The sequence below is a fragment of the Syzygium oleosum genome, unplaced genomic scaffold (genome assembly GCF_021117445.2).
Source record: "Syzygium oleosum isolate NSW1041296 unplaced genomic scaffold, Sole_v2.1 Sole_v2.06, whole genome shotgun sequence".
NCBI lineage: Eukaryota > Viridiplantae > Streptophyta > Magnoliopsida > Myrtales > Myrtaceae > Syzygium > Syzygium oleosum.
The window spans coordinates 5,121,418-5,145,092 of NW_026607490.1; the positions used below are offsets into that span (position 1 = coordinate 5,121,418).

The following is a 23,675-nucleotide window of genomic DNA, read 5'->3' on the forward strand; positions in this document are numbered from 1 at the left end:
ATTTGTTGACCACTAACTTTCCTCTAAACAAATCGAGATTTTTATTGATAGGATGATTGAGTTTGGTCCAATTTAATGATAGTGTGCCACCTATTTTCTTGGCATGCATGTCTTTGGGGAAAATTCCAAATGAAAGTCTGGAGTGGACCTTGTGTCAAATTAAGGTATGAAGTGGCCATGTCAGCTTCAAATAAGAGCCCGAAGTAGCATGATTGTTTCAAATAAAGGCCTGATCTAGCCGATCACGGGCCGACTAAATATTCCGGCCGATCAATGGCATTTTGGTCCAAAGACAATTTTAATTTATTTTTTTCCTTTTTTTTTCTTTTTCTAGTTTGTTCTTCGCCGTCCAATGGCGATGCCCAAAAAGGGCTGGGCAATGGCCACTCTTGCCGCCCACGGGCGAGGGATGGCCTTGCCTAGGCGAGACCCTCGCCGACCTCGCCTAGGCTTTCGAGGGCGGAATCGCCCCATCCTTCGCCTATGGCCGGCGAGAGTGGCCCTCGCCGCCCTCGCCTAGCCCTTTCCAGGAATCGCCGGTGGCCGGTCGTTTGGAAACACTCTGGGGAAATATTTTGAGAAAATGCAAAGGAATTTAGGTGAAAGGGTTTTTTCCAAAGTGCAATTTAAAAACACATTGGGAAACTACTTTAACTTAAATATCGATCGGAAAAACTACACTTTCTTGAGGATTTTGGCTAATATTTTTTTTTTAAATCTCAAACCTTTGCCGACATAACTAAAGCCGCCGACAAACCAAATCGGTTGCTGGCCAGCCTCACTTGGCCCGTTCGAGGCTCGTTAGTGGCTGAGGCCTTCGCCAAGAAAAAAAATGTATTTGCATTTTAGAAATGCCCAAAGCTCAAAACACGTCCAAACTTACCTCGGGTTAAAAGCCTTTGGAATTGCAACTGCATATTCCTAAAGCCATCCAAAAAATTTATCAAACGGTATTTACATTTATGCAAGGGACTTTAGAGCTCAAAGCTCCTGGGGAATGCATTTCCTAGACGCACCCGAAGTTACCTAGACTGCCTAACTTGCGGCCTAAAACGACTAAGATGTCCTTTCCTAGTATCTTATGTCTAACTCAGTGGTGCAATGCAAGCCTCCCCTAGAGTAAAGATGCAGCACGAGCAAGAAGTAATCAAGAATCTAGCTGAGGAACATGAATGACAACGAATGCGTATCCAAATGTCACGCTCACACCGTAGCTTCTCTCCAAGAATCTAATTCAAGATCCTGCAGAACGAGTTCATCCTCTTCCCTCTTGCAATAATAATGCGGCAAAAAGCTGATACGCCGAACGATGTTCGTCTGTGGTGACGGTGGCCTCTGTCTAAACGATCCACTCAGATTCACAGTTAACGTCAAGATCTTGTGAAGACAACGACGACTCAGCTATTCTCTGTTTTTTAAACTACGAGCTCTGCTTGTTTTCATGGTTATTGCTCGGAGAAGAAGGGGAGGTGTCGTCATTCGCCATTCGGACACGACCTCCCTCCTTCGTCAGGTTCTCACCGGATTAGGTATCGCCGACACCGGCCGAAGCACATCGTTTCCCCTCTGCTCCTTTGGCTATTCGAGGGGGATTTCTACGCCCTGACGTGAGTCTGTGATGCGTGGTTGAGAAAGCAATGCAGCTTAAATTTTGTGGGGGGAATAGAATATTATCCCCAAAGCTCTCGGGCTTCATCTGCAAGTCTGTGACGCCAGGACGGAACAGGTTCTACTGGGGAAAGTTCAAGACCCTTCGTGGTCCGCTTCAACATGCAAACCCGTCTGGCTTTTGAAGCTTTCTGGGCCGGGGGCGATAGTCCAGCGTCTCTGCGAGAGAGTATCTCGCACACCCGAGAGATTCTTTGATTGAATGAAGCAGGTCGATTGTTGTCCGGTGCAGTGATCGGCCGCTACAAATTGAGAGGAATTAATGTGACTTCGATTCTGTTCAGTGCCGCCATCAAACATATGCCTTGGTCAGCTTAAAATCTTGACAAACTATGTTTCAGCTTCAACTGCACCAGATACTTTCTTCATCAACTTTCACAGTTTATGCTCCGAAACCAATTGCCTCATGCACAAAAGATGAATTGGTTGACCTCGAGCTCACGAGCTCGAGCTCATCGCGAATACATAAAACGGGAATCGTATACTGCGGCGTGCGAAACCCTAATCCTTTTGTGAAAGAGAATGAAGAAGAAAATATATTTTTCGGCCAACTTGAAAGAACAGAAAATTAAAGAATTCGAGGATGCGGCGTTAGATGATTTTTGGTAAACCACTCTTATATAATAGTGGAATATATCGACATATAATATGACATGATATTACAATTTACAACACAGATTGCTAGTTGCATCTGCTCATCTCTTGATACGAAACTGGTATGGAACTAACATTGGTTGTTTTTGTTCACATACATGACCGGATAATATAATGACCTTATGATAATCAACGCTACAAGCCATAGTTAAAAACTAGTAATGATGGCCCACGGCAATCGTCCGAGCCGGGCTCAGGAGCTGGTACGCGGCGACCCCGTAACCGCACCCGAGCCGCCTCCCCCCAGCGCTGCCGTCCACATCCCCGTTGCAGTCCATCTCGGTCAACACCCGGTAGAAAAGGTCGACGTTGCACGGGAGCTCGATGGGACCCCCGCTGCTGTACCCGAACTCGGACTCGGCCTCCTCGAGCAGCATCTGGAACAAGGGGTGGTTGGCGCATTCCGTCCTCACCACGAACCTCTGCTTCTCGGGGCCCACGTAGACCGAGAAGCAGCCCCCGGGGACGGCGGCGCGCCGCTTGACGCTGCCGTGGCGGCTCGGCATGTCGCCCTCCTTGAACGAGCTAGGCCGCGACCCGTTCCAAGACCTGCTCTTCTTGGCGAGGCTCGGGCCGTGCGTCGACCTCGGGTTGGAGGAGCTCTTGCCGGCTCGGCCGAGGGTCTTGCATCGCTCCCACGTCTTGAAAATCAGACCCCTCTTCGGCTTTCTCCTTGTCTCGTCCATATTTGTTACAGACAAGGCAAGTTTGATTGTGCGAAAGAGAGAGAGAGAGAGAACAACTTTTGGACGTTGGATGAAATCAAGAACGCACAACAACACTCGCTTTATTTCTCGAACTAATCAGCTGCCACACACGGATGAAATCAAGGTGCACACGAGGACTACTCCCTTTTGCCCTTCCTAGGCTCCTGATCTTTACTAACCTCTATCGTAGATCAAATCGAACATGACCTTGAGCCTCGGCCTCTCGATGTTGCTCATGTTTCCAGATTCGCCGGCCGGAAACGAGAGCACTTAGATACGCGCCGATTACCCGGATAGAAACAAGGAATCGACGCCGAACCCGAACCGCGCAGCTTCGGGGGACGTTTGAGGAGAAGACGAAGGAGAGGAAAGAGCTCTAGGAATTGCGCTTCGATTTGAGTTTCGCTTTGGAGCTGAGTCCCGGGGCAGAGAAGCACGCCTCGATATATATAGTGGAAAAAGACCAACCCATTTGTCAACGCTCCAAGAACGGTACATAAGGCGTGCACTGCCTCTCGATAAACTAATCAATGAATAGGAACTGCACCTCTTGGTGCTCCTGCGGATCATTGAATTGACATGAAGGTGGCTAGTTTCTGGGAATTAAGGTGGGCTGTCGGAAGACGACAACCAGGGTTTTCACTTTAAATTGATTGTTTGCAGGGGAGGACATCTGAATTGGGGATGGATAGGATGAACGAACAACCAGCTGGGCAGTGTCTTCACGGGGAGGTAAATTGCGAATTGCGGGGGTGGCTCGGCCCGTGATTAACCGAGAGAGAGAGAGAGAGAGAGAGATGTGCCAACGACAGCAATTAATAAGTGAAACATGTATCAAATTTTTTTGTGGTGGTCGATCCTTGTTTTTCGGGCGTGTTAATTCTCAGTTCATGGGAATGCTCCACTAAGGTTCCCGGTGCGATGCCGACGCTGCTTGAGCACGGGTGGATGATCTAAAGCATGCGGCTGTTTGTGCTGATGATCTGAGAAGGTTGAATGAACGCGGCGCCTATTACATACCATGTACTTTCCTTGGACCTCCAAAAGCTATCTACTAATTGTTAGTTATGGCTCGAGTTATATGTGTGCGTAATCACTGGGCTAGGATCAGTTACGTTTTTGTCTTCCCTTTTTTTTCCAGTTTAGCTGTCGGGTAATGTACAAACCAGTTTTTGCGCACATATTGCCTACGTCGGACAATTAACAAAAAAGTCTTAAACCTATTGAATGTGTACCGATTCAGTCATAAACCTTTTAATTTGAGAATTTAGTCTTAAACCTTTGGATAATTTGCCAATTTTGACCAAAAATTGCTGACGTAGCATGATCGCCTGCCACAGTGAGAAAAAAGAAAAAAAAGAAATTAAAATTTAAAAAAAAAAATTAAAAATATGTTCGTATCAGCGTTGGTCGTGCCACGTCAGACGACCGGCGCCCATGTCAGTGATTTCCGACTAAAATTAACCGGATAGATTAAATTGGCAAAACGTCAAAAGGTTTATGACTAAATTGATCAAATTGAAAGGTTTATGGCTGAATTAGCACAAATACAATAAGTCTATGACTTTTTTTTGGTAATTTTCGCGGTCTACGTCGAAGACCTTTGTCAGTAATACTAGGCCAGGCTTATTTGTAAATAAAATAAGATCCAAGCTGTACAATTTCTTCAACTAGCTTCCTCCTACACTGGTGGATGATGTTGAGCCAACCTCCCATAAAATCAATAAACTAACTCACGAAGGGGGCACCAGAACTTTAGCAAGAGAGCCTAGTACAGAATAAACAAACCAGGAATGCTCTGGCCAAGCGTGTCTTCACGGATGCTGCTGATGCAGACCCTGTCAACGCCTTCGGCTGATGACCCCTGCGATTTTATTATCAATTTCCGAAATGGTCATCACAGGCAGTGAAGGTCAAATTGGAATGATTGGCCCTGGCATAATTTAAGAATACGAATTTTTTTTTTTGTATGTTCTTTCGGAAAAAGTCTGAGCGACATTATACAGTGGAGTTCACCGTTGTTGACTTGGTTACCCCAATCATGACATCTAATTTAATTGGATCACATACTGTATTGCCCTCTTGGGTTTCAACCCACTGATCATATCTTGAAATGGGGAAGTGGGAAGTGGATTTGTCAGATGAATGAACAGTTTTTGGTTGCTCAATTTCGAAGAAGCGTAGAGAGGACGAGGATGATTCCACTGCTTTTTCCTTAGTTTGACTCTGGGAGAAGAGAACTGCTGCTCTTTGAATTCTTACCTGATCGTTTTGATTATTGTACTCGTTTTTCACATGCTACCCGAGCCGGGGGAAGGAGCCCGGTAGGAGGAAACTCGAACCCCGCGCCGTTAATCGAGGGAGAATTAGAACTATATAGATGACTAATAAATCAAATCAATCGCATTTTAAGAATTCGTGAGGGCCCACGATAGATCCCGGTAAAAAGAATAGGTTCTCATAAGATTCTCATACCCTGGTTGATTCCGTCTATCCCCATCGATCATTCACGGACTAAATCGATTCAATATCGTCTCCTCGTTAATGGCAATCGGTTGAACTGGTAAAGCCATTTGGGGCCCTCGTGCCTTGAAGCATGAGGTTTCGAGCTCGAGGATTATTCGACGAGCCTCAAATTGGGGAGTGCCCATGAAAAACGACTCGTGATTAACTTAGTCCGGCGTGTGAAGATTTTTATAAGATAAACGAAATACGCCGTGAAATTTAGAAGGTTAATGTAGTTTGGTATTTGAAAGCTTATTCGTTGATGACAATTCGGGGAAAAATGGAAACTCGATGTGAGTTACGTCAGAGATTTGACCAGAGCAGTTATCTTAGTGACCTTTTCTTTTTGGATTGGTAAATAAGGTGGCAAGATAATTTAACAGGAAAAAATCTACGTCAAGACAAATATATGATGATTGCGCCAAAAAGTGATCAATTTTCGGTTATTATCGATATGTGATAGACTTAGTCGATGGAGCAAAGTTTGATCATTTATTAACAGAATCATTGACAACTTGATGAATCGACAGCTTGACAGAATCGATAAAAAGTTGAGTTAACAGTCTTGGATGCAACCGTCAACGTAATTAGAAAAAACAACCATCAAGATAGTAAAGTCAAAGAAATCGTTAAGACAGTGGAGTCGAGGAAACCGTCGAGGTAGTAGAGTCACCGTAACCGTCGATAACTGTTTGTAACCTCCATTGATAACCATCTACTGTAGGCCTTAAATAACTACATCGTACTCTTTGGAGGGGCCTTGCGCACAGACAAACAAATATGTTATATTTCAATTATCTTTACATTCATGCATTGTAGTTATAGTTTTCAGACTCACATCGTCGATTAAATTCCGGCGTGTTGCCAGATTCGCGTCATTAATTAAATTTCGACGTATATCTTTGCTGTATATCCTGGGTGCCTCGTCGTCGATCAAATTCTAGCGTTGCATTTTCATGTTCTCGAGCTTTGTCGTCAATTAAATTTTGACAGACTTTGTGTACATTTAGTTTCGTTTGAAGCACTTACGTTCTCAGGCTTTGTTATTGATTAAATTTCGGCAGAGCTTGTATATGTTTGGCTCCATTTGAAGTAAAGTTGCCGGTTCTCTTGTATACTTGTGATATTTTCTGTACGGAATTGCCATAGAATCTGTCTCCTCTAATAAAATCAACGAATGACTTTTGGTGAAATATATTTCGTCGTCAAATCCAATTTGAACAAAACATCTTTTTGGCACGCCCAATGGGACCAATATGGTTGATTTGAGGAAGTACAATGCCGAGAACAAGGAATTATCCATAACCTGATCATACTGCAGGCTACAATCCCAGGGATACAGCTACCCAGTTCGAGACCTCAACCACTCCAGCAATAGAGCCAAGCCAAGGGACAGTGTTGAAATCCTGCAGCACTTCACGGAGGAGCAGGCGAGGGAGTTAGCACCAAGCCTTACTTCGATGGCTTCCATGAAGAGGCTGTTCGAGGAACAACAAAATAAGATGACGAATCACATAGCAAGACACATTTCTAAGGTGATCGGGTCGATGGTCATCAATGCAATCAACGATGTTATCTCCAGACCCATAATATTCAATCAGTTCGTATCGATCCAACCGAACACGGCAGTTTCTGAGCATGTTCCTCCAACTCTTAATCAATCGGTGGAAATAATTTAGGCCTAATGATTCTACCACCAGTGAGGATTTTAGAAAAGCTTGAAAATCATATCTACCCTGAATCTAGGGGGCGAGAAGGTCAAGTCTATCGACCTATACCCTAAACCTAGAGGGTAGGAAAGGTGTCAACTTGCGAATTCTGATCAAGTGGCTAAACTCGCATGACAACAATCAGGTGTTGACAGAGGAATGGTCTTGCTCGTATACAAGAAGCTACATCTTGATTAGGTTGATGCTATATTTTGCCTAAGAAAATTCAAAACTTCTGACTTCAATGTTTTCGCTGGAGAAGATGACCAGTCGACCGTCAAACGCATTGGTCAATTTATTGTCTAATGTGGAGAGGCGGGAACAAATGAATTCCTGAGACTAAAGTTATTCCCTTGTCTTTATCAAAAACCGCCTTTATTTGGCATACAAATGATCCATACTTGGGTTGAGATGAAAAAACAATTCCATTATTAATTTTATAGAACGATAACTAAAGTATCGATTATTGATTTGGCCAAAATATATCAATATGATAATGAATCAATTGATCAGTTTGTTGCTCGATTCAAGAGAACTAAGAATAGATGCCTTGCTTCACTCCCAGAGAAAGAATTCACAAATTTAGCTTTCCGTGGATAGGAATTCAATCTTAGAAAAAAAACTCAAAGGCCAAAATTTTGTCGATTTATCAATTGGCAAAGAGACTATCTAAGTATGAGCAACTAATTAAGACAGAGATAGACGGCCACATGAAAAATTTACACAAAACATGCCTTTCGTGGGAAGATATGATGCATATAATGAATCCGACCAAGACAAAAATCGGCAAAGAAAAATCAAATTTGCCGATGACAAGGGAGCATATGATGACTCTTGGTTATCTAATTTAAGAATCGAACAATTGATGAATCATTCCATTCTTTTAAAGGGAGCATGTGTTTGCACCAAAAAATGACAAACTTTTGGTTATTATAAACATGTGATAGACTTGAGAGCGAAGGAATTATTGACAATTTAATGAATCGACAACTTGAAGGAATCGACAAAAATGGAGGATGCAACCGTGAAAAAAAGTAACCGTCAACATAGTGGAATAAAATAACAGTCAAGATAGTGGAGCCAAAGAAACCATCAAGATAGTAAAGTCGAAAAAACCATCAAAGTAGCGGAGTCAACCATCTGTGTAACTGTTCAGTAATTGTTTGTAACCTCTGTTTGTGACCTCCGATAATAACCGTCGATGGTAGGCTTTAAATATCCACATCATACTTCTTTGGAGGCCCCCCTCGCACAAATAAATAAACATGTTATCTTTCAATTCCTGCACGATAGTTATAATTTGAAAAATCGCGTTGTCGATTAAATTTCGGCGTTGCATCTTACGTTCTCACGGGCTTTGTCATTGATTAAATTCCAGCATAATTTGTGTACGTTTGGTTTCGTTTGAAGTGATTACATTCTCATGTTTTGTCGTCGATTAAATTTCGGCACAATTTAAAGTGAAGTTACTGATTTTCTTGTCTATCTGTCATATTTTTTTGTCCAGAATCGCCGCAAGATCCGTCTTCTCTAATAAAATTAAACGACAACTTTCAATGAGAGACTTTTTGTTGCAGAGTCGAATTTTGACGAAACACGTGGTCACATTGATTAAACAAAGGACGAGGCCATGCGCGGGCTATCTTGTCGCTCAATTATTATTTTTTTTTTCTAATTAAACAAATGCCAGAATTATTGTACTGCTTAATTTTTTTTTGGTCGAAGTACTGCTTAATTAATTCTGCGGAGAATGTCGTCGTTCCAATTTTGTGTGCCATCATGCGTGCACAAGTGGAACTCGGCTGTATGCTCGTTTGGCAATTATCGGCATCGCTATTTCAATTCATTAAAGTGGTATTTGTCAAACTTCGATCCGCTTCGATTAAAATAAAAATCAAGGGAAGAAGGGATTTTTCATGCCGAGAAACCGCATATGATTGGGGGGCCTGACGTGATTAAGGGTGCGTTTATTTCACGAAAAACGTAACGTTTTTGGAAAATGTTTTCCAAGAAATCATTTTCCAGGAAAATAGTTAGTTTTTCTTTGTTTTGTGATATGTGATCGAAAAAGTTTTTCTGGTGTTTGGATCTCATTTGAAAAATGATTTCAAAATGCGTTTGTTTCGCCAACCCGCGCTTGTGGCCTGTCGCCGAGGCCAGCGACCGGCGGAGGGAGGAAGAAGGAAAAAGAAAAAGAAAAAAAAAAGAAAAAAGAATGAGAAAAGAAAAGAAAAAATAAAATAATAACAAATTCAATATGAGCAATTCCTGAAAATGTTTTTACTTTCTTCGATTAAGGAATTCACTTTCTTAATTTTATACAAGAATGTTTTCCTTGACTAGAAAGTGTTTTCGGTTGACTTATCATTTTCGGCAAACCAAACGGGTGAAAGTCCAGAAAACGAATTCCCGGAAAACACTTTCCCTTAAACAAACACACCCTTAGTGTCAATAATTAGATGAGATATCATACGAAAATCCAACGTGAACAAATAAAAGTTCGCTCAGCACATTAGGGGTGAGCATGGTCCAAGTGGACGGTTCCACCGGTTCCGAAAAATTGAAACCGGAAATCGCCCGTCTGAGTGGGCCCATGGAACTAATCCCACTAAGCTTCATGCAAATAGAGGTGATCGAGAGTGAGAGAGAGGCGATGAACGGACGGAGGTGCGACAGTGAGTTGATGGGAGTTAAGAGTCGAGGCCATGAGTCGACGGCCGTTGAGTTTGAGAGTCGACACCATTAGTGAGAGATAGAGAAACGACTTAGACAATGTGAAAGTGAGGTGAGACGAGCACCCATTTGATGGACGCTGAGCTTCAAATTAATATTTTAAGGTTTCCATTCTTCTTAAATTTTTTTCTTTTTTTTGTTGGAAATTTTTCTTAAAAATTATATATATTACCGGTCACGTTCGAGTAGGCGAGTGGATGGTTCCACACCTACAATCGGGAACCAGATCAGTACTCATCGGTTCTAGTAAATTGGAATCGGGAACCAGACCGGTCCCCACGGAAGCCGACAGTTCTGTGCCGGTCTAGTTTGGTTCCGGGTGGTCTGGGTGGTTCCCGCTTCCTTTGTATACTCCTACGACACATACATAACACAAGCCCTAGGGATTAGCATTACAAAATTGAAAAGCCCGTTCCACTCGGGTGAGCACGGGCCAAGCGGACCGGATCTTAAGGTAATTTTTCTTCGACCCCGAGGGATGGGGACTGGAATTTCCAGGTCTTGGACCGAACTAAATCAATCGGGGCCAAGCCAATTCATGCCCAGCCCGAATCTTTTCAAAAAAAATTAGAAACAAATTTACTTGTTACTTCTTCTGTATGTTTAGTTTTTCCAACTTATCTATGACAATACTAACGTTCCTTGAGCATAGAAATATGTTATCTATTTTATGTATTTTTTTCGCATTTTGTACTCGTAATGTATTCTTTTATTTTTTTAGGAATTAGTTCGGGCCATTTCGAAGGCCCGGCAAAATCCAGGCCTGAGCCTATTCGGGTCAGAAATCGTACCGGACCAGGCTTTTGGGCTCCCAGCCCAAAAGTATAGTTAAATAATATAATTATTATACTATTAGATTATAATTAATATTATCTTCTTGTGCATATTTTGATATATTATAATTAACGGGAAGCACAGCGCGATTTAAATTTATTAGAAAATTCCCATTTAATTCAATCCCGACAAAAATTTCTTTATAATTAATCACAGGAAACCCAATTCCATTCCATTCCTACAATTCAACAAAAAAATACATCGAATTCATCGTTTTATTCCATTTCATTCCGTCCTATCAAACTCAAGATTAGGGTTTTTTTATTATAGAGAAAGTCAACCACAACTTTTGTTTTGTTTGGGGCTCAAAACCTGATTTCTGAGAACTTAAGGAATTGAATTTGCCCTAACCAAGAATTGTAATTCTCCAGCACCCAGTAAGGCGTCAATCTGAATATAATGAGCTTTGGTGGTTTTTTTTTGTTCGAACTTTTCTAAAACGCGATGATCGATAATATACCTCGCTAATCTCAGGGATCGATCCTCAATTACGCGTTTTTACTAGTCATTGCACCCTTAATGCCTCTGAATTCGGAATGAATATCATCTGTACGAGGCCAATTTGCAGATCAACCTAGTCATTCGACTCCAAACCATAAACGTGTGAGCTGTTCTTGTCTTGGTGCTTTCGGAGTCAAATCAGTACTTCGAATACGGAGCCAAGTTTTCGATACACGAACTTACTATGAATTGCTCTCAGAGTCGGGCGAATCGATAAAAAAAATTGTTGCATTTTTCACATTCTGTTGCACCAGTTGAATTGATCTTTAGTCGTTGCAGTAATCTTCCGTATGAATTAGCAGCTCCATAGTCCCAATTTCAATCAACTGTAGTCATTTTCTGGCTTTTCTCTGCTTGAAGACAACCGGGGCTTGAGCTGTGAAAACTGACAGGCCAACTCAGGTGAACTCCATTTTTGTGGGTTTGCACTAAATACTTCAATAGATACACATGCATACAAGCATATTTCCAGGAGGCAAATAATGGTGTATAAATCATAGTATACGCAAAAATGAAAACCATACAAAGATTACATTCACCATATGTCTGATGCACACTACACTAGGGAGTTTGGTCCTGAGCTCTCGGCGGAGAATACGGAGGGAGATGGGGTATCCAGGTCCTCGGGTCCCATAGATTGTACCCCGGCGGCGTTGCCGGCGGGAGGGGAGGAGAAGGGAATAACGGGATTCTCGGGATCCATGTCCGGGGATCGGTTAAGTTAAACCCTGGCGGAGGCAGAGGAGGGAGAGGCGGGAACGGGAACGGCAGCGCGGGTGGGTTCGGGCACGGGAATGAGGGAAAGGGAAATGGCGGGAGAGGCGGGAATGGTATCGACGGAAAAGGCGGTAATGGAGGGATCGGGATTGGACGAAACGGTGGCAGTTGAGGGATCGGTGCCCATGGAAAGCCATATGGTGGGAAGTAAGGCAAGAAGAATTTGGAGGAATTGAATTCATCTTGCAATAATCCCTCTTTCTTGTTCCCGCATAAGGTAACGTTGCGCTCGTGGGGCTGGTAGCTCAGCGCGTTCATGCTGTATATGCACAGGTTGTCCTGCTTCGACTTGACGGTCACCTCGTTCGTCGTGGCCCTCAACCCGGGCACGTTGCACGCGGAGGACGAGCTCCCTATCAAGCTCACTTGGCACATGGACGCGATCTCCTGGCCGTCCACGCAGTCGACCCCGTCCACCGAGGGCACGTCCAACCTGTACGTCCCGTATCTATCGGTGGTCCGGTTCACCCAGAAGTTGATCTGCTCAGTGGTCTTCGGCGCGCTCGCCTTGAACTTGCATTGGATGTTCACATCAGCACCTGACAAAGAGACACCAACAATTCAAACTCCAGAGACCGACAACAACTTAGGTGAAGTAAGTGAATTGGTGTGACTACTGGTGAAGTGATGAACTTCGTGAGTACCTGGCAAGAAGTAGCTATACTTGGAGAAAGTGTTGGTGTGACATACGTCGCAGTACACGGCGCCGACGACGGTGATGCGAGAGGTCGGCGACGGCGGCGCGGCCTGCGCCGGCTGCTGCGCTAGGATGTGAAGTGGGCCGGTGAACAAACACGAGAGAAGAACGAGAATGGAGATCATCGACTCCATCTGAGACGGGGGAAGGCTTTGGGATGAGCGAGAGGAAGAGAAGTTCTATAGAAATGGCATGTTGTTGTAAGGTCTGTCCTTTTGGCCCTTCAGTCTGTGAATGGCATCTCAAAAGTGTACTTGTAAGATAGCTGGAAGAGCACAAGGAGAGTAAACAAATTGTTCCTCGGAGCAGTGATCTGCCCGTGAGTTGTTGGTGTGAGGACCAACTGTAACCAGAGATTTTTTTATTTATTCACTACAAACAAAGACATGTGAAGCCACTTTTGGCTGATTAGAGAGGGAGAGAAAGGGAGAGAGAGAGAAGTGAAGACGAATGACAGGAGGAGTTGGAATGATTGCAGGAACAGAGAGGGTCCATTTGCAGGAACTTTTTCTGATGTAATGCTTGCTCATGTATGCAGGATTCGTGACTCATCGTTCTGTTCCCGAGACTTTCTGTAGCTTCTCAAGTAATCTGGCTCTCTAGTGGCCATGTTAGTCGCAAATGTTAGGATTAAGCGTACAAACGTAACGAAATAGAGAGTAAAGGCAAAAAGAGAAATCAAAACATAAAATTTATCTCGGTTCATTCTTTAACTAGGGCTAGCACATTTCACGTCTTTGTCATAACTCTCTGTCACAAGAAAAAGAGATTATGTATAGGCAATAGTTATTCAAAGATCCAAATTCAAACTATCAATAAAATACAAACGCAACATATAAAATCTCTCTGGTAGCTCGGGGGTGTCCCGGACTTCCACCTACTCATCAGAGAGCAGGACTCCCGTGCCTTCTTATCGATAGGGAGTACAAATCACACTTCAACAACAAATACTTCAATCTTAAGTATGAATCTTTTCCCGAGCCAATAGTTATTGGTAAGAATTGGTAAGTGTGAAAAGGTATCAAAATATATAATGGTCGTGTTTATGTCTACTGTTCTTCGACGCTTATCAATACTTATTGAAATTCATGGCTACAGAAAAATATTTTGCTCTGTAATAAAAGTGAAGATGATTTATGGTTGGAAGTTCACTTTTTTGGGGGCGAGACCCACCAAAGATATGTCACAGATTGTGTGGGATTTTAAGTTCTTTTTCTGGTGGGGGTTGTGAATTGAAGATGTCATCTCTCTCATTCTAAATAGCTCAATTACTGAAGTCACGGGGCTCTGTGAAGCTGTTTGTGTCAAAAGTTTCCTAACTTTCAGAATCTATGTCCTGCTTTTTTGTTCAATAGTCCAAATTATGTACACCAGCTATACAGACTCGCTGAAAAATTAGAACAAACGCTGATTTTCATCTTGAATGATGTGACACCATGAGAGACGCCATCGGGTGGTCGGTCCCTTAATTCGATGTCTACGGGCACGTTTTGGGTCTCCAGTCGAGCGACCTCCCTCTTGTTCTCGTGCGAATCGATCGGCTTGATTCTTCACGAACTGATCATGAGCGAGAATGGTGTTCACCGGTGGTTCAATTGGCAGCCTCGACACTTCCTAGGTCAAATAGTCGACGAGAAGCATCCAGCTCCAAGTCGAACAGTCGATCAAAAGCTTCTGACGCTAGATAGTGACTACGGATTCGTTTTTTGTTCTTTTAATCAGGCATATCAAAATGGGTCATAACCTATATTTGATAAGTTGAGTTGTTATATGAGTTAGTTAATCAATAAATGGGTCTCAAATTGTAAAACCCAAAATAATATGAGTGTTAAATGGATTTACAACTTAAATTCAACCCATCTCTATGATTATATGGGTGTCAAATGAGTTAAATGGGTTTAAAACCCATCTCTCCCTTCACTCTCTCTTGCCTTGCGCTCACTCACTCCATGCTTTTATTTTAGTTTAGTGACGAGTTTTCATAGATTGAGTTAAAATATAAAAGTGTTTTAACAATATTTGTTGGATTCGGTATGGGTCACTATATTTGTATTGCATGAAAATGGGTCAAAGCAGGTTAAATGGTCGATTTGGATCGGACCATTTTTTACCCGACTCGAACTGCCCATTTGACCGGTCTACTTTTAATGAACATATTTCGACCCTTTTTAAGCAAATGGGCCTTTTTTTTTTTCTCCAATCATGCCTCTAGATTGTAGGACCCCACTTGATTTTGGTTGAGTTTGTGTGCGGATGATGTCCATATCTCATAACCCACCAAATCCGAGGGCAAGGTGGGAGGACGATATTGCCCAAATTGAGATGAAGAGAATTCCTTTCCATTCTTTTTATTTGTCTATTGTGCGGATAACCAACTTCCATGGGCCTTCTTCTTAGGTGGGCTCACTTCAAGTGCTTTTGCATGTAGCTTGAATTGGGCCCTTCAAAGCTGAATTTTCTCCCTTGAGTGAAACTATGGACTAAAAGTTGGACTGCAACCTTCGTTTATGTTTTTCTTTTTAGATTAGCGAGAGGGTCCATCAAATTCCATCATTTTACCCCTCGTGAAAAGTTGATTCTAGTGTAATCGAAGGTCATTGTGGTAATTTAGCTAATCTTTCCATCACTTAGCCCCCACCTCTCTCTCTCTTTTTCTCTCCCACCACCCTCCAAATTCCCTTTGGGAAATACAAGTTCTAAGAAATTTTCCTAAAACTATTTTTGCCAAATGATTCGGGCTTTGTTTTCGATTGAATGTTGTCTCAAAATGAACTGGTGGTGAACTTGCAATAAACCCCTTTTTTTAACACGACTATTTTCCAAGAAAATAGATCTTCGAGAAAGGAGGAGTTGTGGATACAATGGACACATCCTGATCACTTATGGAACCCTCACAACAAATAATCAATTGATCATGATCATGCTTCGCATCAATGGCCTCGAGCGATCGAAAAAGTACAGGAAAAATTACAAAAAAAGTTCTAAACTTATTGTACTTATGCCGAGTCAGTTCCGAATTTGTCAATTTGGCCAATTTAGTCCTAAACATTTTGACGGCTTGCCGATTTAACTATAAACCTTTTTTGACGATTTGCCCATTGCCAATTTACTTATTCGACAAATTTTGGTTAAAAATCGCTAATGGGCCCCCGCCAGCCACAGGCGAGGGCTGGTGACTCTCGCTTGGTCGGATGAGGGTCGTGGCCCTCGCCCGTGGCCTGCGACGGTCGGTCGCCAGCTCAAGGTTGGAAAAAAATAATAATAATAATAAAAATTTTCAAAATATTTAAAAATTTAAAATTGCAAAATTTGTTTACATCAGCGCCACCATGCCATGTAAGACGGTCAACGCTGACTAGATCGCCACGTCAGCGATTTCCGGCCAAAATTAATTGGAATAACTAAATTGGTAAATCACCAAAAGGTTTTAGAACTAAATTGGTCAAATTAAAAAGTTTATGACTGAATTGGTATGAGCACAATAGGTTTATGACTTTTTTTTTGGTAATTTCCTAAAAAAAAAGTACATGTATACACTCTTCTAATTCCGTGCTTAGGATTGCAAATGCGGAGGACTCTTATAATTAGGGGTGAGCAACGATCTAGGGTTAACCCTGGACTGACCGTGGACCGGTCCAAACCAGTCGGTCTTGGTCCGGTTCCCAAGGGGACTGGGTCGGCCCTTGGTCCTGGGACCCCTGGATCCTGCACTGTGCGGGTTGGTCCTTGATCCTTGGAGTTTCAGGTTGGTCCAACCCGGACCAACCCTATATATATATATATATATATATATATATATATATATATATATATATATATATATATATATATATATATATATATTTATTTATTTATTTATTTATTTTCCAAAGAACCTAAGGCCCCTCCCTCCTCTTCTTCTAGCGTCGAAAATAGAAACCTTATTGACTATTGAGCATCGCCTCTCTTCTTTCCTCGCTTCTCTGCAGCTGTTTGCTAGATCTGTCTCTCCTCGCTTGCCTCACGAAGCAGCCTGCCTCTCTTGGCCCGCCTCGGCGCCTCACAAACGGCGAACGCAGGTCGCCTCACTTGGCCCTCCTCGGCATCTCACGAACAAGATTTGAAGTTGTTTGTTTTGTTTTCAGGTGTTCAGAAATCGAAGCAATCTTTTGAGAATGAACAAGATATGAAATTGTATAATCCATGGTTTATGTTATGTATTTTGACAATTTTATTTTTTAATTTTATTTCACGTGTTTGTATACTATTAAGTGGAGATTTTTTTTTTGGTAAGGGGTTTTTTTAAGTGGAGATTTTTGTTGTTACCTTATCTTAGATTTTTTATTTGATTTGTATCGGGGTCTATAGCTTGGTTATTCAATATTGCATTGTCGATGGATATGCATTTTCAAAGTGTATCGTTTATCTTTTCAACGAATAAAAAAAATGAAACATAAAAAAATCGGTCGGTCCCGGATTGACCTTGGAACCGGATCGGACGCATAGGGTCAGTCCAGTCATCTGTCTCAAAAATTAGAGACTAACACTGTACGAATTGATCTCAGGGTTAGGTATTGAATCGACTCAATCTGGATCATGCTCACTCCTATTTATGATAATGTCCGAAAAAGTTGCTACCACGGGGACCAATATCCGGGCCTCATTGAAGGATTCGGTCAAACGGCAGCCACAACCGCAGGCAACATCATTCGTTGCATGAAGCTCTTGGTCGGACGATTGCTCCTTCACGTGTCGACGTGGCAAGGCCTCATTCGTCAGCAGATCGTTTTTTTTTGGAGGTTGAATTTCGTAGGTACATCAACCTGTCGGAGGAATGTGTAGCACCAAATCAAGAGCTTGGACTCGAAGATGATTGCCACTGCATAAACCACTTGTTAGCAAGACAGGATATGTACGTATGAAGACTCCCGTGAATCATGTTACGTACGGATTGATCTCTCTCAATCTAAACGACAAATTTACGTATCTAAGATACAAATCATTCATAGAAAAAACGATTCTCGAGCAAAATGTGTCATTCGAACGAAGTTCGTCTTGTGAAATCGTCCCGTCAATTGCTTGACTCGGCATAGCCGGTGAAATGACCAAAGTTGATAGAGTTCGTCCGATAAGAAAACGAAACAGATCACCAATTTTCGCATGGCTAAACCATTGAAAACAGCTCTGATTATGCATTATTTTTTCGATTTTGAATCACCTCCAGCTATTTCTTCGGCAGTTTACGATTAGTTCGGATGATCATTCGCTCGAGTTTTTAATAGGACCTTTGCATCAATGTGGCATGCGCGCAATAAATGTACGTCCTTGTCGATAGTCCGAAAGTACGTAAGGCGGGGCCAAGGCACAATGTGAAGAGAGCGAGTAAGTCGAACATGTAATAAAGTCCGTGCATGAACAAGCTTGTGTTTCATTAACCAAACTATGAAACGAAACATTACGGAGAGAAGACACATGAAATAAACTCATCACCCCCTCCTTCCCTCGCATCTTTTCTTTTCTCCTTTTTTTTTTTATCTTACTCAATTAAACCATTTTTTTTCCTTCTTCTTTTTTGGTTTAATCGACTACTAAACACTTTACCAAAAAAAAAAAACACTTAAATTTAAAGCCAAAGTGCACCGGCTTCCTTGAGAAGCGGCACCAAAGTCCCGTTGATGTGGGAGGCCATGACCCGGTCCATGGCGCCGATCAGCTTCCCGCCGATGAACACGACGGGCACGGCCGGGGCGACCCCGTAGTTCCCGAGCAGCAGGGCCAGCGCCTGCTCCATCTCCTTCCCCCTCGGGTCCTGGTCGAGCTCGTGCACCACCGGGCTCACCCCCATCCCGCAGAAGAGCCGCTTCACGGCGTGGCACATGCAGCAGCTGCTGACGCTGAATATCACCACCGCGCTCTCCGACGCCAGCCTCGCCACCCGCTCCAGCGGGTCCGTCGAAGGTCCCCCGATCCCCGCCACGCCCCCCATCATGGCTCCGGGCATGTAGTACTCCCAGCTCGACTCGGCTTGGTATTGCATCCTTTCTCTCGTGCTGACGAACGGGCTCGACTGGGGCTCGAACTCGAGTCGGAACCGATCGATCAAAGGAAGAGGAAGAGGAAGCAGAAGAGGAAGAGGAAGCTGTCGGATCACGAACGAGTGAAGCTTTTGGTCAAGTGGAGTGTGAACTGTGAACTGTGAAGTGAGGATGAGGGTTGTGATGGAGCGTGGCATGTATATATAGGGGAAGGTGGCCGAGACTGGCTGTGAATAAGGGGATGGAAGGAGGAGGGGATGAGACTGGTCTTTGTCTGTAGTTGTCGCGGCGCGTGCGTGGGGGCGATCTGTCGTGGGTTCTGCTTTTCGAAGGATTGTTTGTCTCTTCTGAGGGGAGTCGAAGCATTGAAGAACAATAATTTATGTTTGTGTTTTCAATGTTTTTTTAATGCGGACGCATTTAAAGGCGAAATCAAATCTCTGTTTCGTTCGCTTTTTAGAGAGAGAGGGAAGGGGGGAGCTGACATGGCAGGGTGAGGAAGGGCGGCGAAAGGGTGGGAGCTTGTCGACTGAAGCGGAAAGAAACAACGGATAACTTCCTCCTTCCTGCGGTTTGGTCCAAAGCCACGGCGTCCCATAACTTCACCCGATGTCGCCGGCAGGTTTTGGCTGCTGCTTGGTCGAGAGGATATTGCGTCTGTTTTTTATGTTCGCTCCCGTGGGGAGATGATGTTCAGTCATTGCTGCCTGCGATCTTCTGTCCGTTGATTTCTTTAATTCATAAGACGAGCCGAAACGCTTAGTTTGGGGCAAAAGTACACCACAGGTGCCATAACTTGTGTACCGCGATCACTTTGGTGCCATAACTTTTTTTCGGATCACTTTGGTGCAATGTCGGAGGAAAAGAGATCACTTTAGTGCCAATTTGGCCGGAAATCCGACGTGGTATTTTTTTATTAATTTTTTACGCCGACGTGGCTCGCCGGAGGCTGAGTCAGCGTGTACAGTCAGCATTTTTTATTTTAAATAAATTTTTTCAGCTTGTACAGTCAACATTTTTAATTTTAAATATTTTTTTTCCTTTTTTTTTCTTCTTTCCTTTCTCTTTTCTTTTCTTTTTTTTCTTTTCTCCCCTCGCCGGCCGGTCGCCGGTGGCCAGTCGGCCACCGGCGAAGCCCCGAGAAGGGCCGGGAGAGGGCGGCCTTGCCCATGGCCGGCGAGGGGCGGCCGACCTCGCCGGCGACGGGCGAGGCCACCCGGGCGAGGGGCGCCCTCGCCGGACGCCGGCGAGGGTCGCCCACGCCCAACTCAAGCGAGGGCGACCCTCGCCCGCCCGGGCGAGGGCTTCCCTCGCCCGATGCCGGCGAGGGCAACCCTTGCCCGGGCGGGCGAGGGTCGCCCTCGCCCGAGTCGGACGTGGGCGACCCTCGCCCGACGCCGGCGAGGGTTGCCCTCGCCAGATCCGACAAGGGCGACCCTCGCCAGCGTCGGGCGAGGGAAGCCCTTGCCTAGGCGGGCGAGGGTCGCCCTCGCCCTGAGTCGGGCGTGGGCGACCCTCGCCCGACGCCCGGTGAGGGTCGCCATCTCCAGATCCCGCGACGGCAACCCTCGCCGGCGTCGGGCGACCCTCGCCGGCGTCGGGCGACCCTCGCCGGCGTCGGGCGACCCTCGCCGGCGTCGGGCGAGGAAGCCCTCGCTTGGCGGGCGAGGGTCGCCCTCGCCCGAGTCGGGCGTGGGCGACCCTCGCCGGCCCAGCGAGGCTTCCTTCGCCCGACGCCGGCGAGGGCGACCCTCGCGCGGCGTCGGGCGAGGGCGACCCTCGCCGGTGTCGGGCGAGGTCGGCCGCCCCTCGCCGGCCATGGGCAAGGCCGCCCTCGCCCAGCCCTTCCCGGGCTTCGCCGGTGGCCGGCCGGCGAGGGGAGAAAAGAAAAAAAAGAAAAGAAAAGAAAAAGGAAAGAAGAAAAAAAAAAAGGAAAAAAAATATTTAAAATTAAAAATGCTGACTGTACACGCTAAAAAAATTTATTTAAAATTAAAAATGCTGACTGTACACGCTGACTCAGCCTCCGGCGAGCCACATCGGCGTAAAAAATTAATAAAAAATGCCACGTCGGATTTCCGGCCAAATTGGCACTAAAGTGATCTCTTTTTCTCCGACTTGGCACCAAAGTGATCCGAAAAAAAGTTATGGCACCAAAGTGATCGCCGTACACAAGTTATGGCACTTGTGGTGTACTTTTGCCCTTAGTTTGGTGCGGCAAATTTCGCCAGTCAAATCGCGCTCTTGCTCAAAATAACAACGAAGGCCAAGCCAAACCACCTAGCAAGTGGAGCCTTATATGATATATGTGGATTTGATGATTTATGCGCGTTCTTTGGGAATTCGTTGATGCCGTGTTCCTTGAAAAACAGCGGAATTTGTTAAAGGAATTAGTGAAGTTTGTTTTATCGTATCATTGAAAATGTGCATAATGCGGTGCCATTGCCCCTTTCTCTCATTTTAGAGTGATCGAAAAGGCATGTGGAGTGAGATTTTATCCGATGCACATGCAATGATCTATTATGACTCCAAGCATTTGAACGAGAGAACAAGAAAGCCACACATAAGAAACACATCGCCAAATTTTTTTACACTTGGGCATCATGTTAGATATTATTATTGTACCTATTAAGGGGGTTAGGTCGAAGTGGAGTCCACATTTGTTGCCCTAAGTCCGATCATTCTAAATGTGCTTACTAATTTTCTGGTAAAGGAGTTTTAATGGCATACAAGTTGGGCGGGACCAGACTTTGCAATTGATGCTACTGTCGCAGTCCGATTTCTCCCATACCCGAGTGGGCTTAAAAGCGGGTAATATGGCGATTAATTATCAAAATGCGATTTGTCATAGTGCCTTAGAACGATGTTTTGAGGGGAAGCCGATATGATATTCCGGCTTATCAGACACCACACCGACTTGTCCTCGGCCAGAAAAGTTTTGGATTATACCAATAAGCCAAGAAAATCAGTGTACAAAACTGAAGCCCCAGCGGTGTACGCACGGAGCTCGTTCTAAAATTTCACAAAACTTTTGATCATAAAAAAAAAAAAATTTCTCACAAAAGCCAAGAAATAAAGAGGGAGCGCATAGAAAGGGCGATGGAAAAAGTGAAAGAAAAATCACAGATTCGAAGAGACACGGGCACAGGCTTTTTCAGGCCAAAGTCTGAGGAATGTGGACGGCTGTCTCCGTCCTCAATGTCGGATGGTTTTCCTTTTGCCCTTTTTCTGTCATTTTCTTCATTTTAGTCTTGCAGACCAACAAATATTTAATATAAAGAGAATAATGACATAAACGATCCTTAAATTTTGATTAAATGTGTAATGTAATTTTTGAATTTTTAATTTATTTAACGTAGTCTCTGAATTTTAGTCTAATGCTCAATATGATATTTTTTGAACTTTTAGTATATGTTCAATGTAATCCTGAACTTGAGTTAATGGAATTACTATATCGAACATTTTCATATAGTTTATGAACTAAATTGAATATGTATCAAAAGTTCAATGACGATATTAAACAAATTAAAAGTTCATATATTACATTATACTTTGAGTTAAAACTCTGGGATCGCATTGCACATTGGGCCAAAGTTTAGAGATTGTTTGCGTCAATGATGATGGCCAACTGATATTACAAAAATAAGTAAAATTGAAGAAGTTGCGGTCCTCAACATCTCTCGATTGAAAACAACTTTGATTATGCATTATTTTTTCGATTTCGGTCGAGTTTTTAATAGGACCTTTGCATCAATGTGGCATGCGCAATAAATGTACGTCCTTGTCGATAGTCCGAAAGTACGTAAGGCGGGGCCAAGGCACAATGTGAAGAGAGCGAGTAAGTCGAACATGTAATAAAGTCCGTGCATGAACAAGCTTGTGTTTCATTAACCAAACTATGAAACGAAACATTACGGAGAGAAGACACATGAAATAAACTCATCACCCCCTCCTTCCCTCGCATCTTTTCTTTTCTCCTTTTTTTTTTTATCTTACTCAATTAAACCATTTTTTTTCCTTCTTCTTTTTTGGTTTAATCGACTACTAAACACTTTACCAAAAAAAAAAAACACTTAAATTTAAAGCCAAAGTGCACCGGCTTCCTTGAGAAGCGGCACCAAAGTCCCGTTGATGTGGGAGGCCATGACCCGGTCCATGGCGCCGATCAGCTTCCCGCCGATGAACACGACGGGCACGGCCGGGGCGACCCCGTAGTTCCCGAGCAGCAGGGCCAGCGCCTGCTCCATCTCCTTCCCCCTCGGGTCCTGGTCGAGCTCGTGCACCACCGGGCTCACCCCCATCCCGCAGAAGAGCCGCTTCACGGCGTGGCACATGCAGCAGCTGCTGACGCTGAATATCACCACCGCGCTCTCCGACGCCAGCCTCGCCACCCGCTCCAGCGGGTCCGTCGAAGGTCCCCCGATCCCCGCCACGCCCCCCATCATGGCTCCGGGCATGTAGTACTCCCAGCTCGACTCGGCTTGGTATTGCATCCTTTCTCTCGTGCTGACGAACGGGCTCGACTGGGGCTCGAACTCGAGTCGGAACCGATCGATCAAAGGAAGAGGAAGAGGAAGCAGAAGAGGAAGAGGAAGCTGTCGGATCACGAACGAGTGAAGCTTTTGGTCAAGTGGAGTGTGAACTGTGAACTGTGAAGTGAGGATGAGGGTTGTGATGGAGCGTGGCATGTATATATAGGGGAAGGTGGCCGAGACTGGCTGTGAATAAGGGGATGGAAGGAGGAGGGGATGAGACTGGTCTTTGTCTGTAGTTGTCGCGGCGCGTGCGTGGGGGCGATCTGTCGTGGGTTCTGCTTTTCGAAGGATTGTTTGTCTCTTCTGAGGGGAGTCGAAGCATTGAAGAACAATAATTTATG

At 44.2% G+C, this 23,675-nt stretch overlaps 4 protein-coding genes across 4 annotated transcripts; all 4 read right to left on the reverse strand.

The window, feature by feature from the left end:
• Positions 1-2,267: 2,267 nt before the first annotated feature.
• Positions 2,268-3,539, reverse strand: LOC115680167 (auxin-responsive protein SAUR71-like). The gene has a single exon (XM_030603915.2). The coding sequence runs from the start codon at positions 3,006-3,008 to the stop codon at positions 2,478-2,480; it is 531 nt and encodes a 176-aa protein (XP_030459775.1). The 5' UTR covers positions 3,009-3,539; the 3' UTR covers positions 2,268-2,477.
• Positions 3,540-11,794: 8,255 nt separating this feature from the next.
• LOC115680097 (leucine-rich repeat extensin-like protein 3) lies at positions 11,795-13,126 on the reverse strand. Its single transcript, XM_030603838.2, has 2 exons — positions 12,733-13,126; positions 11,795-12,627 (listed from the first exon to the last, which is right to left on the reverse strand). Exons 1-2 carry the CDS (start codon positions 12,917-12,919, stop codon positions 11,873-11,875), a joined length of 942 nt encoding a protein of 313 aa, XP_030459698.1. The 5' UTR covers positions 12,920-13,126; the 3' UTR covers positions 11,795-11,872.
• Positions 13,127-18,381: 5,255 nt separating this feature from the next.
• On the reverse strand, positions 18,382-19,136 carry LOC115666897 (glutaredoxin-C1-like). Its single transcript, XM_030588542.2, has one exon. The coding sequence runs from the start codon at positions 18,994-18,996 to the stop codon at positions 18,388-18,390; it is 609 nt and encodes a 202-aa protein (XP_030444402.2). The 5' UTR covers positions 18,997-19,136; the 3' UTR covers positions 18,382-18,387.
• A 3,736-nt stretch (positions 19,137-22,872) lies between these two features.
• Positions 22,873-23,625, reverse strand: LOC115666898 (glutaredoxin-C1-like). The gene has a single exon (XM_030588543.2). It carries the CDS (start codon positions 23,485-23,487, stop codon positions 22,879-22,881), a length of 609 nt encoding a protein of 202 aa, XP_030444403.2. The 5' UTR covers positions 23,488-23,625; the 3' UTR covers positions 22,873-22,878.
• Positions 23,626-23,675: the final 50 nt, after the last annotated feature.

Coding starts and splice junctions, on each gene's coding strand:
- LOC115666897 (XM_030588542.2), bottom strand. CDS start 18,996: ATGCCACGCTCCATCACAACCCTCATCCTCACTTCACAGTTCACAGTT.
- LOC115680097 (XM_030603838.2), bottom strand. CDS start 12,919: ATGGAGTCGATGATCTCCATTCTCGTTCTTCTCTCGTGTTTGTTCACC. Junction 12,628..12,732: donor GTATAGCTACTTCTTGCCAG/GTACTCACGAAG, acceptor TCTCTTTGTCAG/GTGCTGATGTGAACATCCAA.
- LOC115666898 (XM_030588543.2), bottom strand. CDS start 23,487: ATGCCACGCTCCATCACAACCCTCATCCTCACTTCACAGTTCACAGTT.
- LOC115680167 (XM_030603915.2), bottom strand. CDS start 3,008: ATGGACGAGACAAGGAGAAAGCCGAAGAGGGGTCTGATTTTCAAGACG.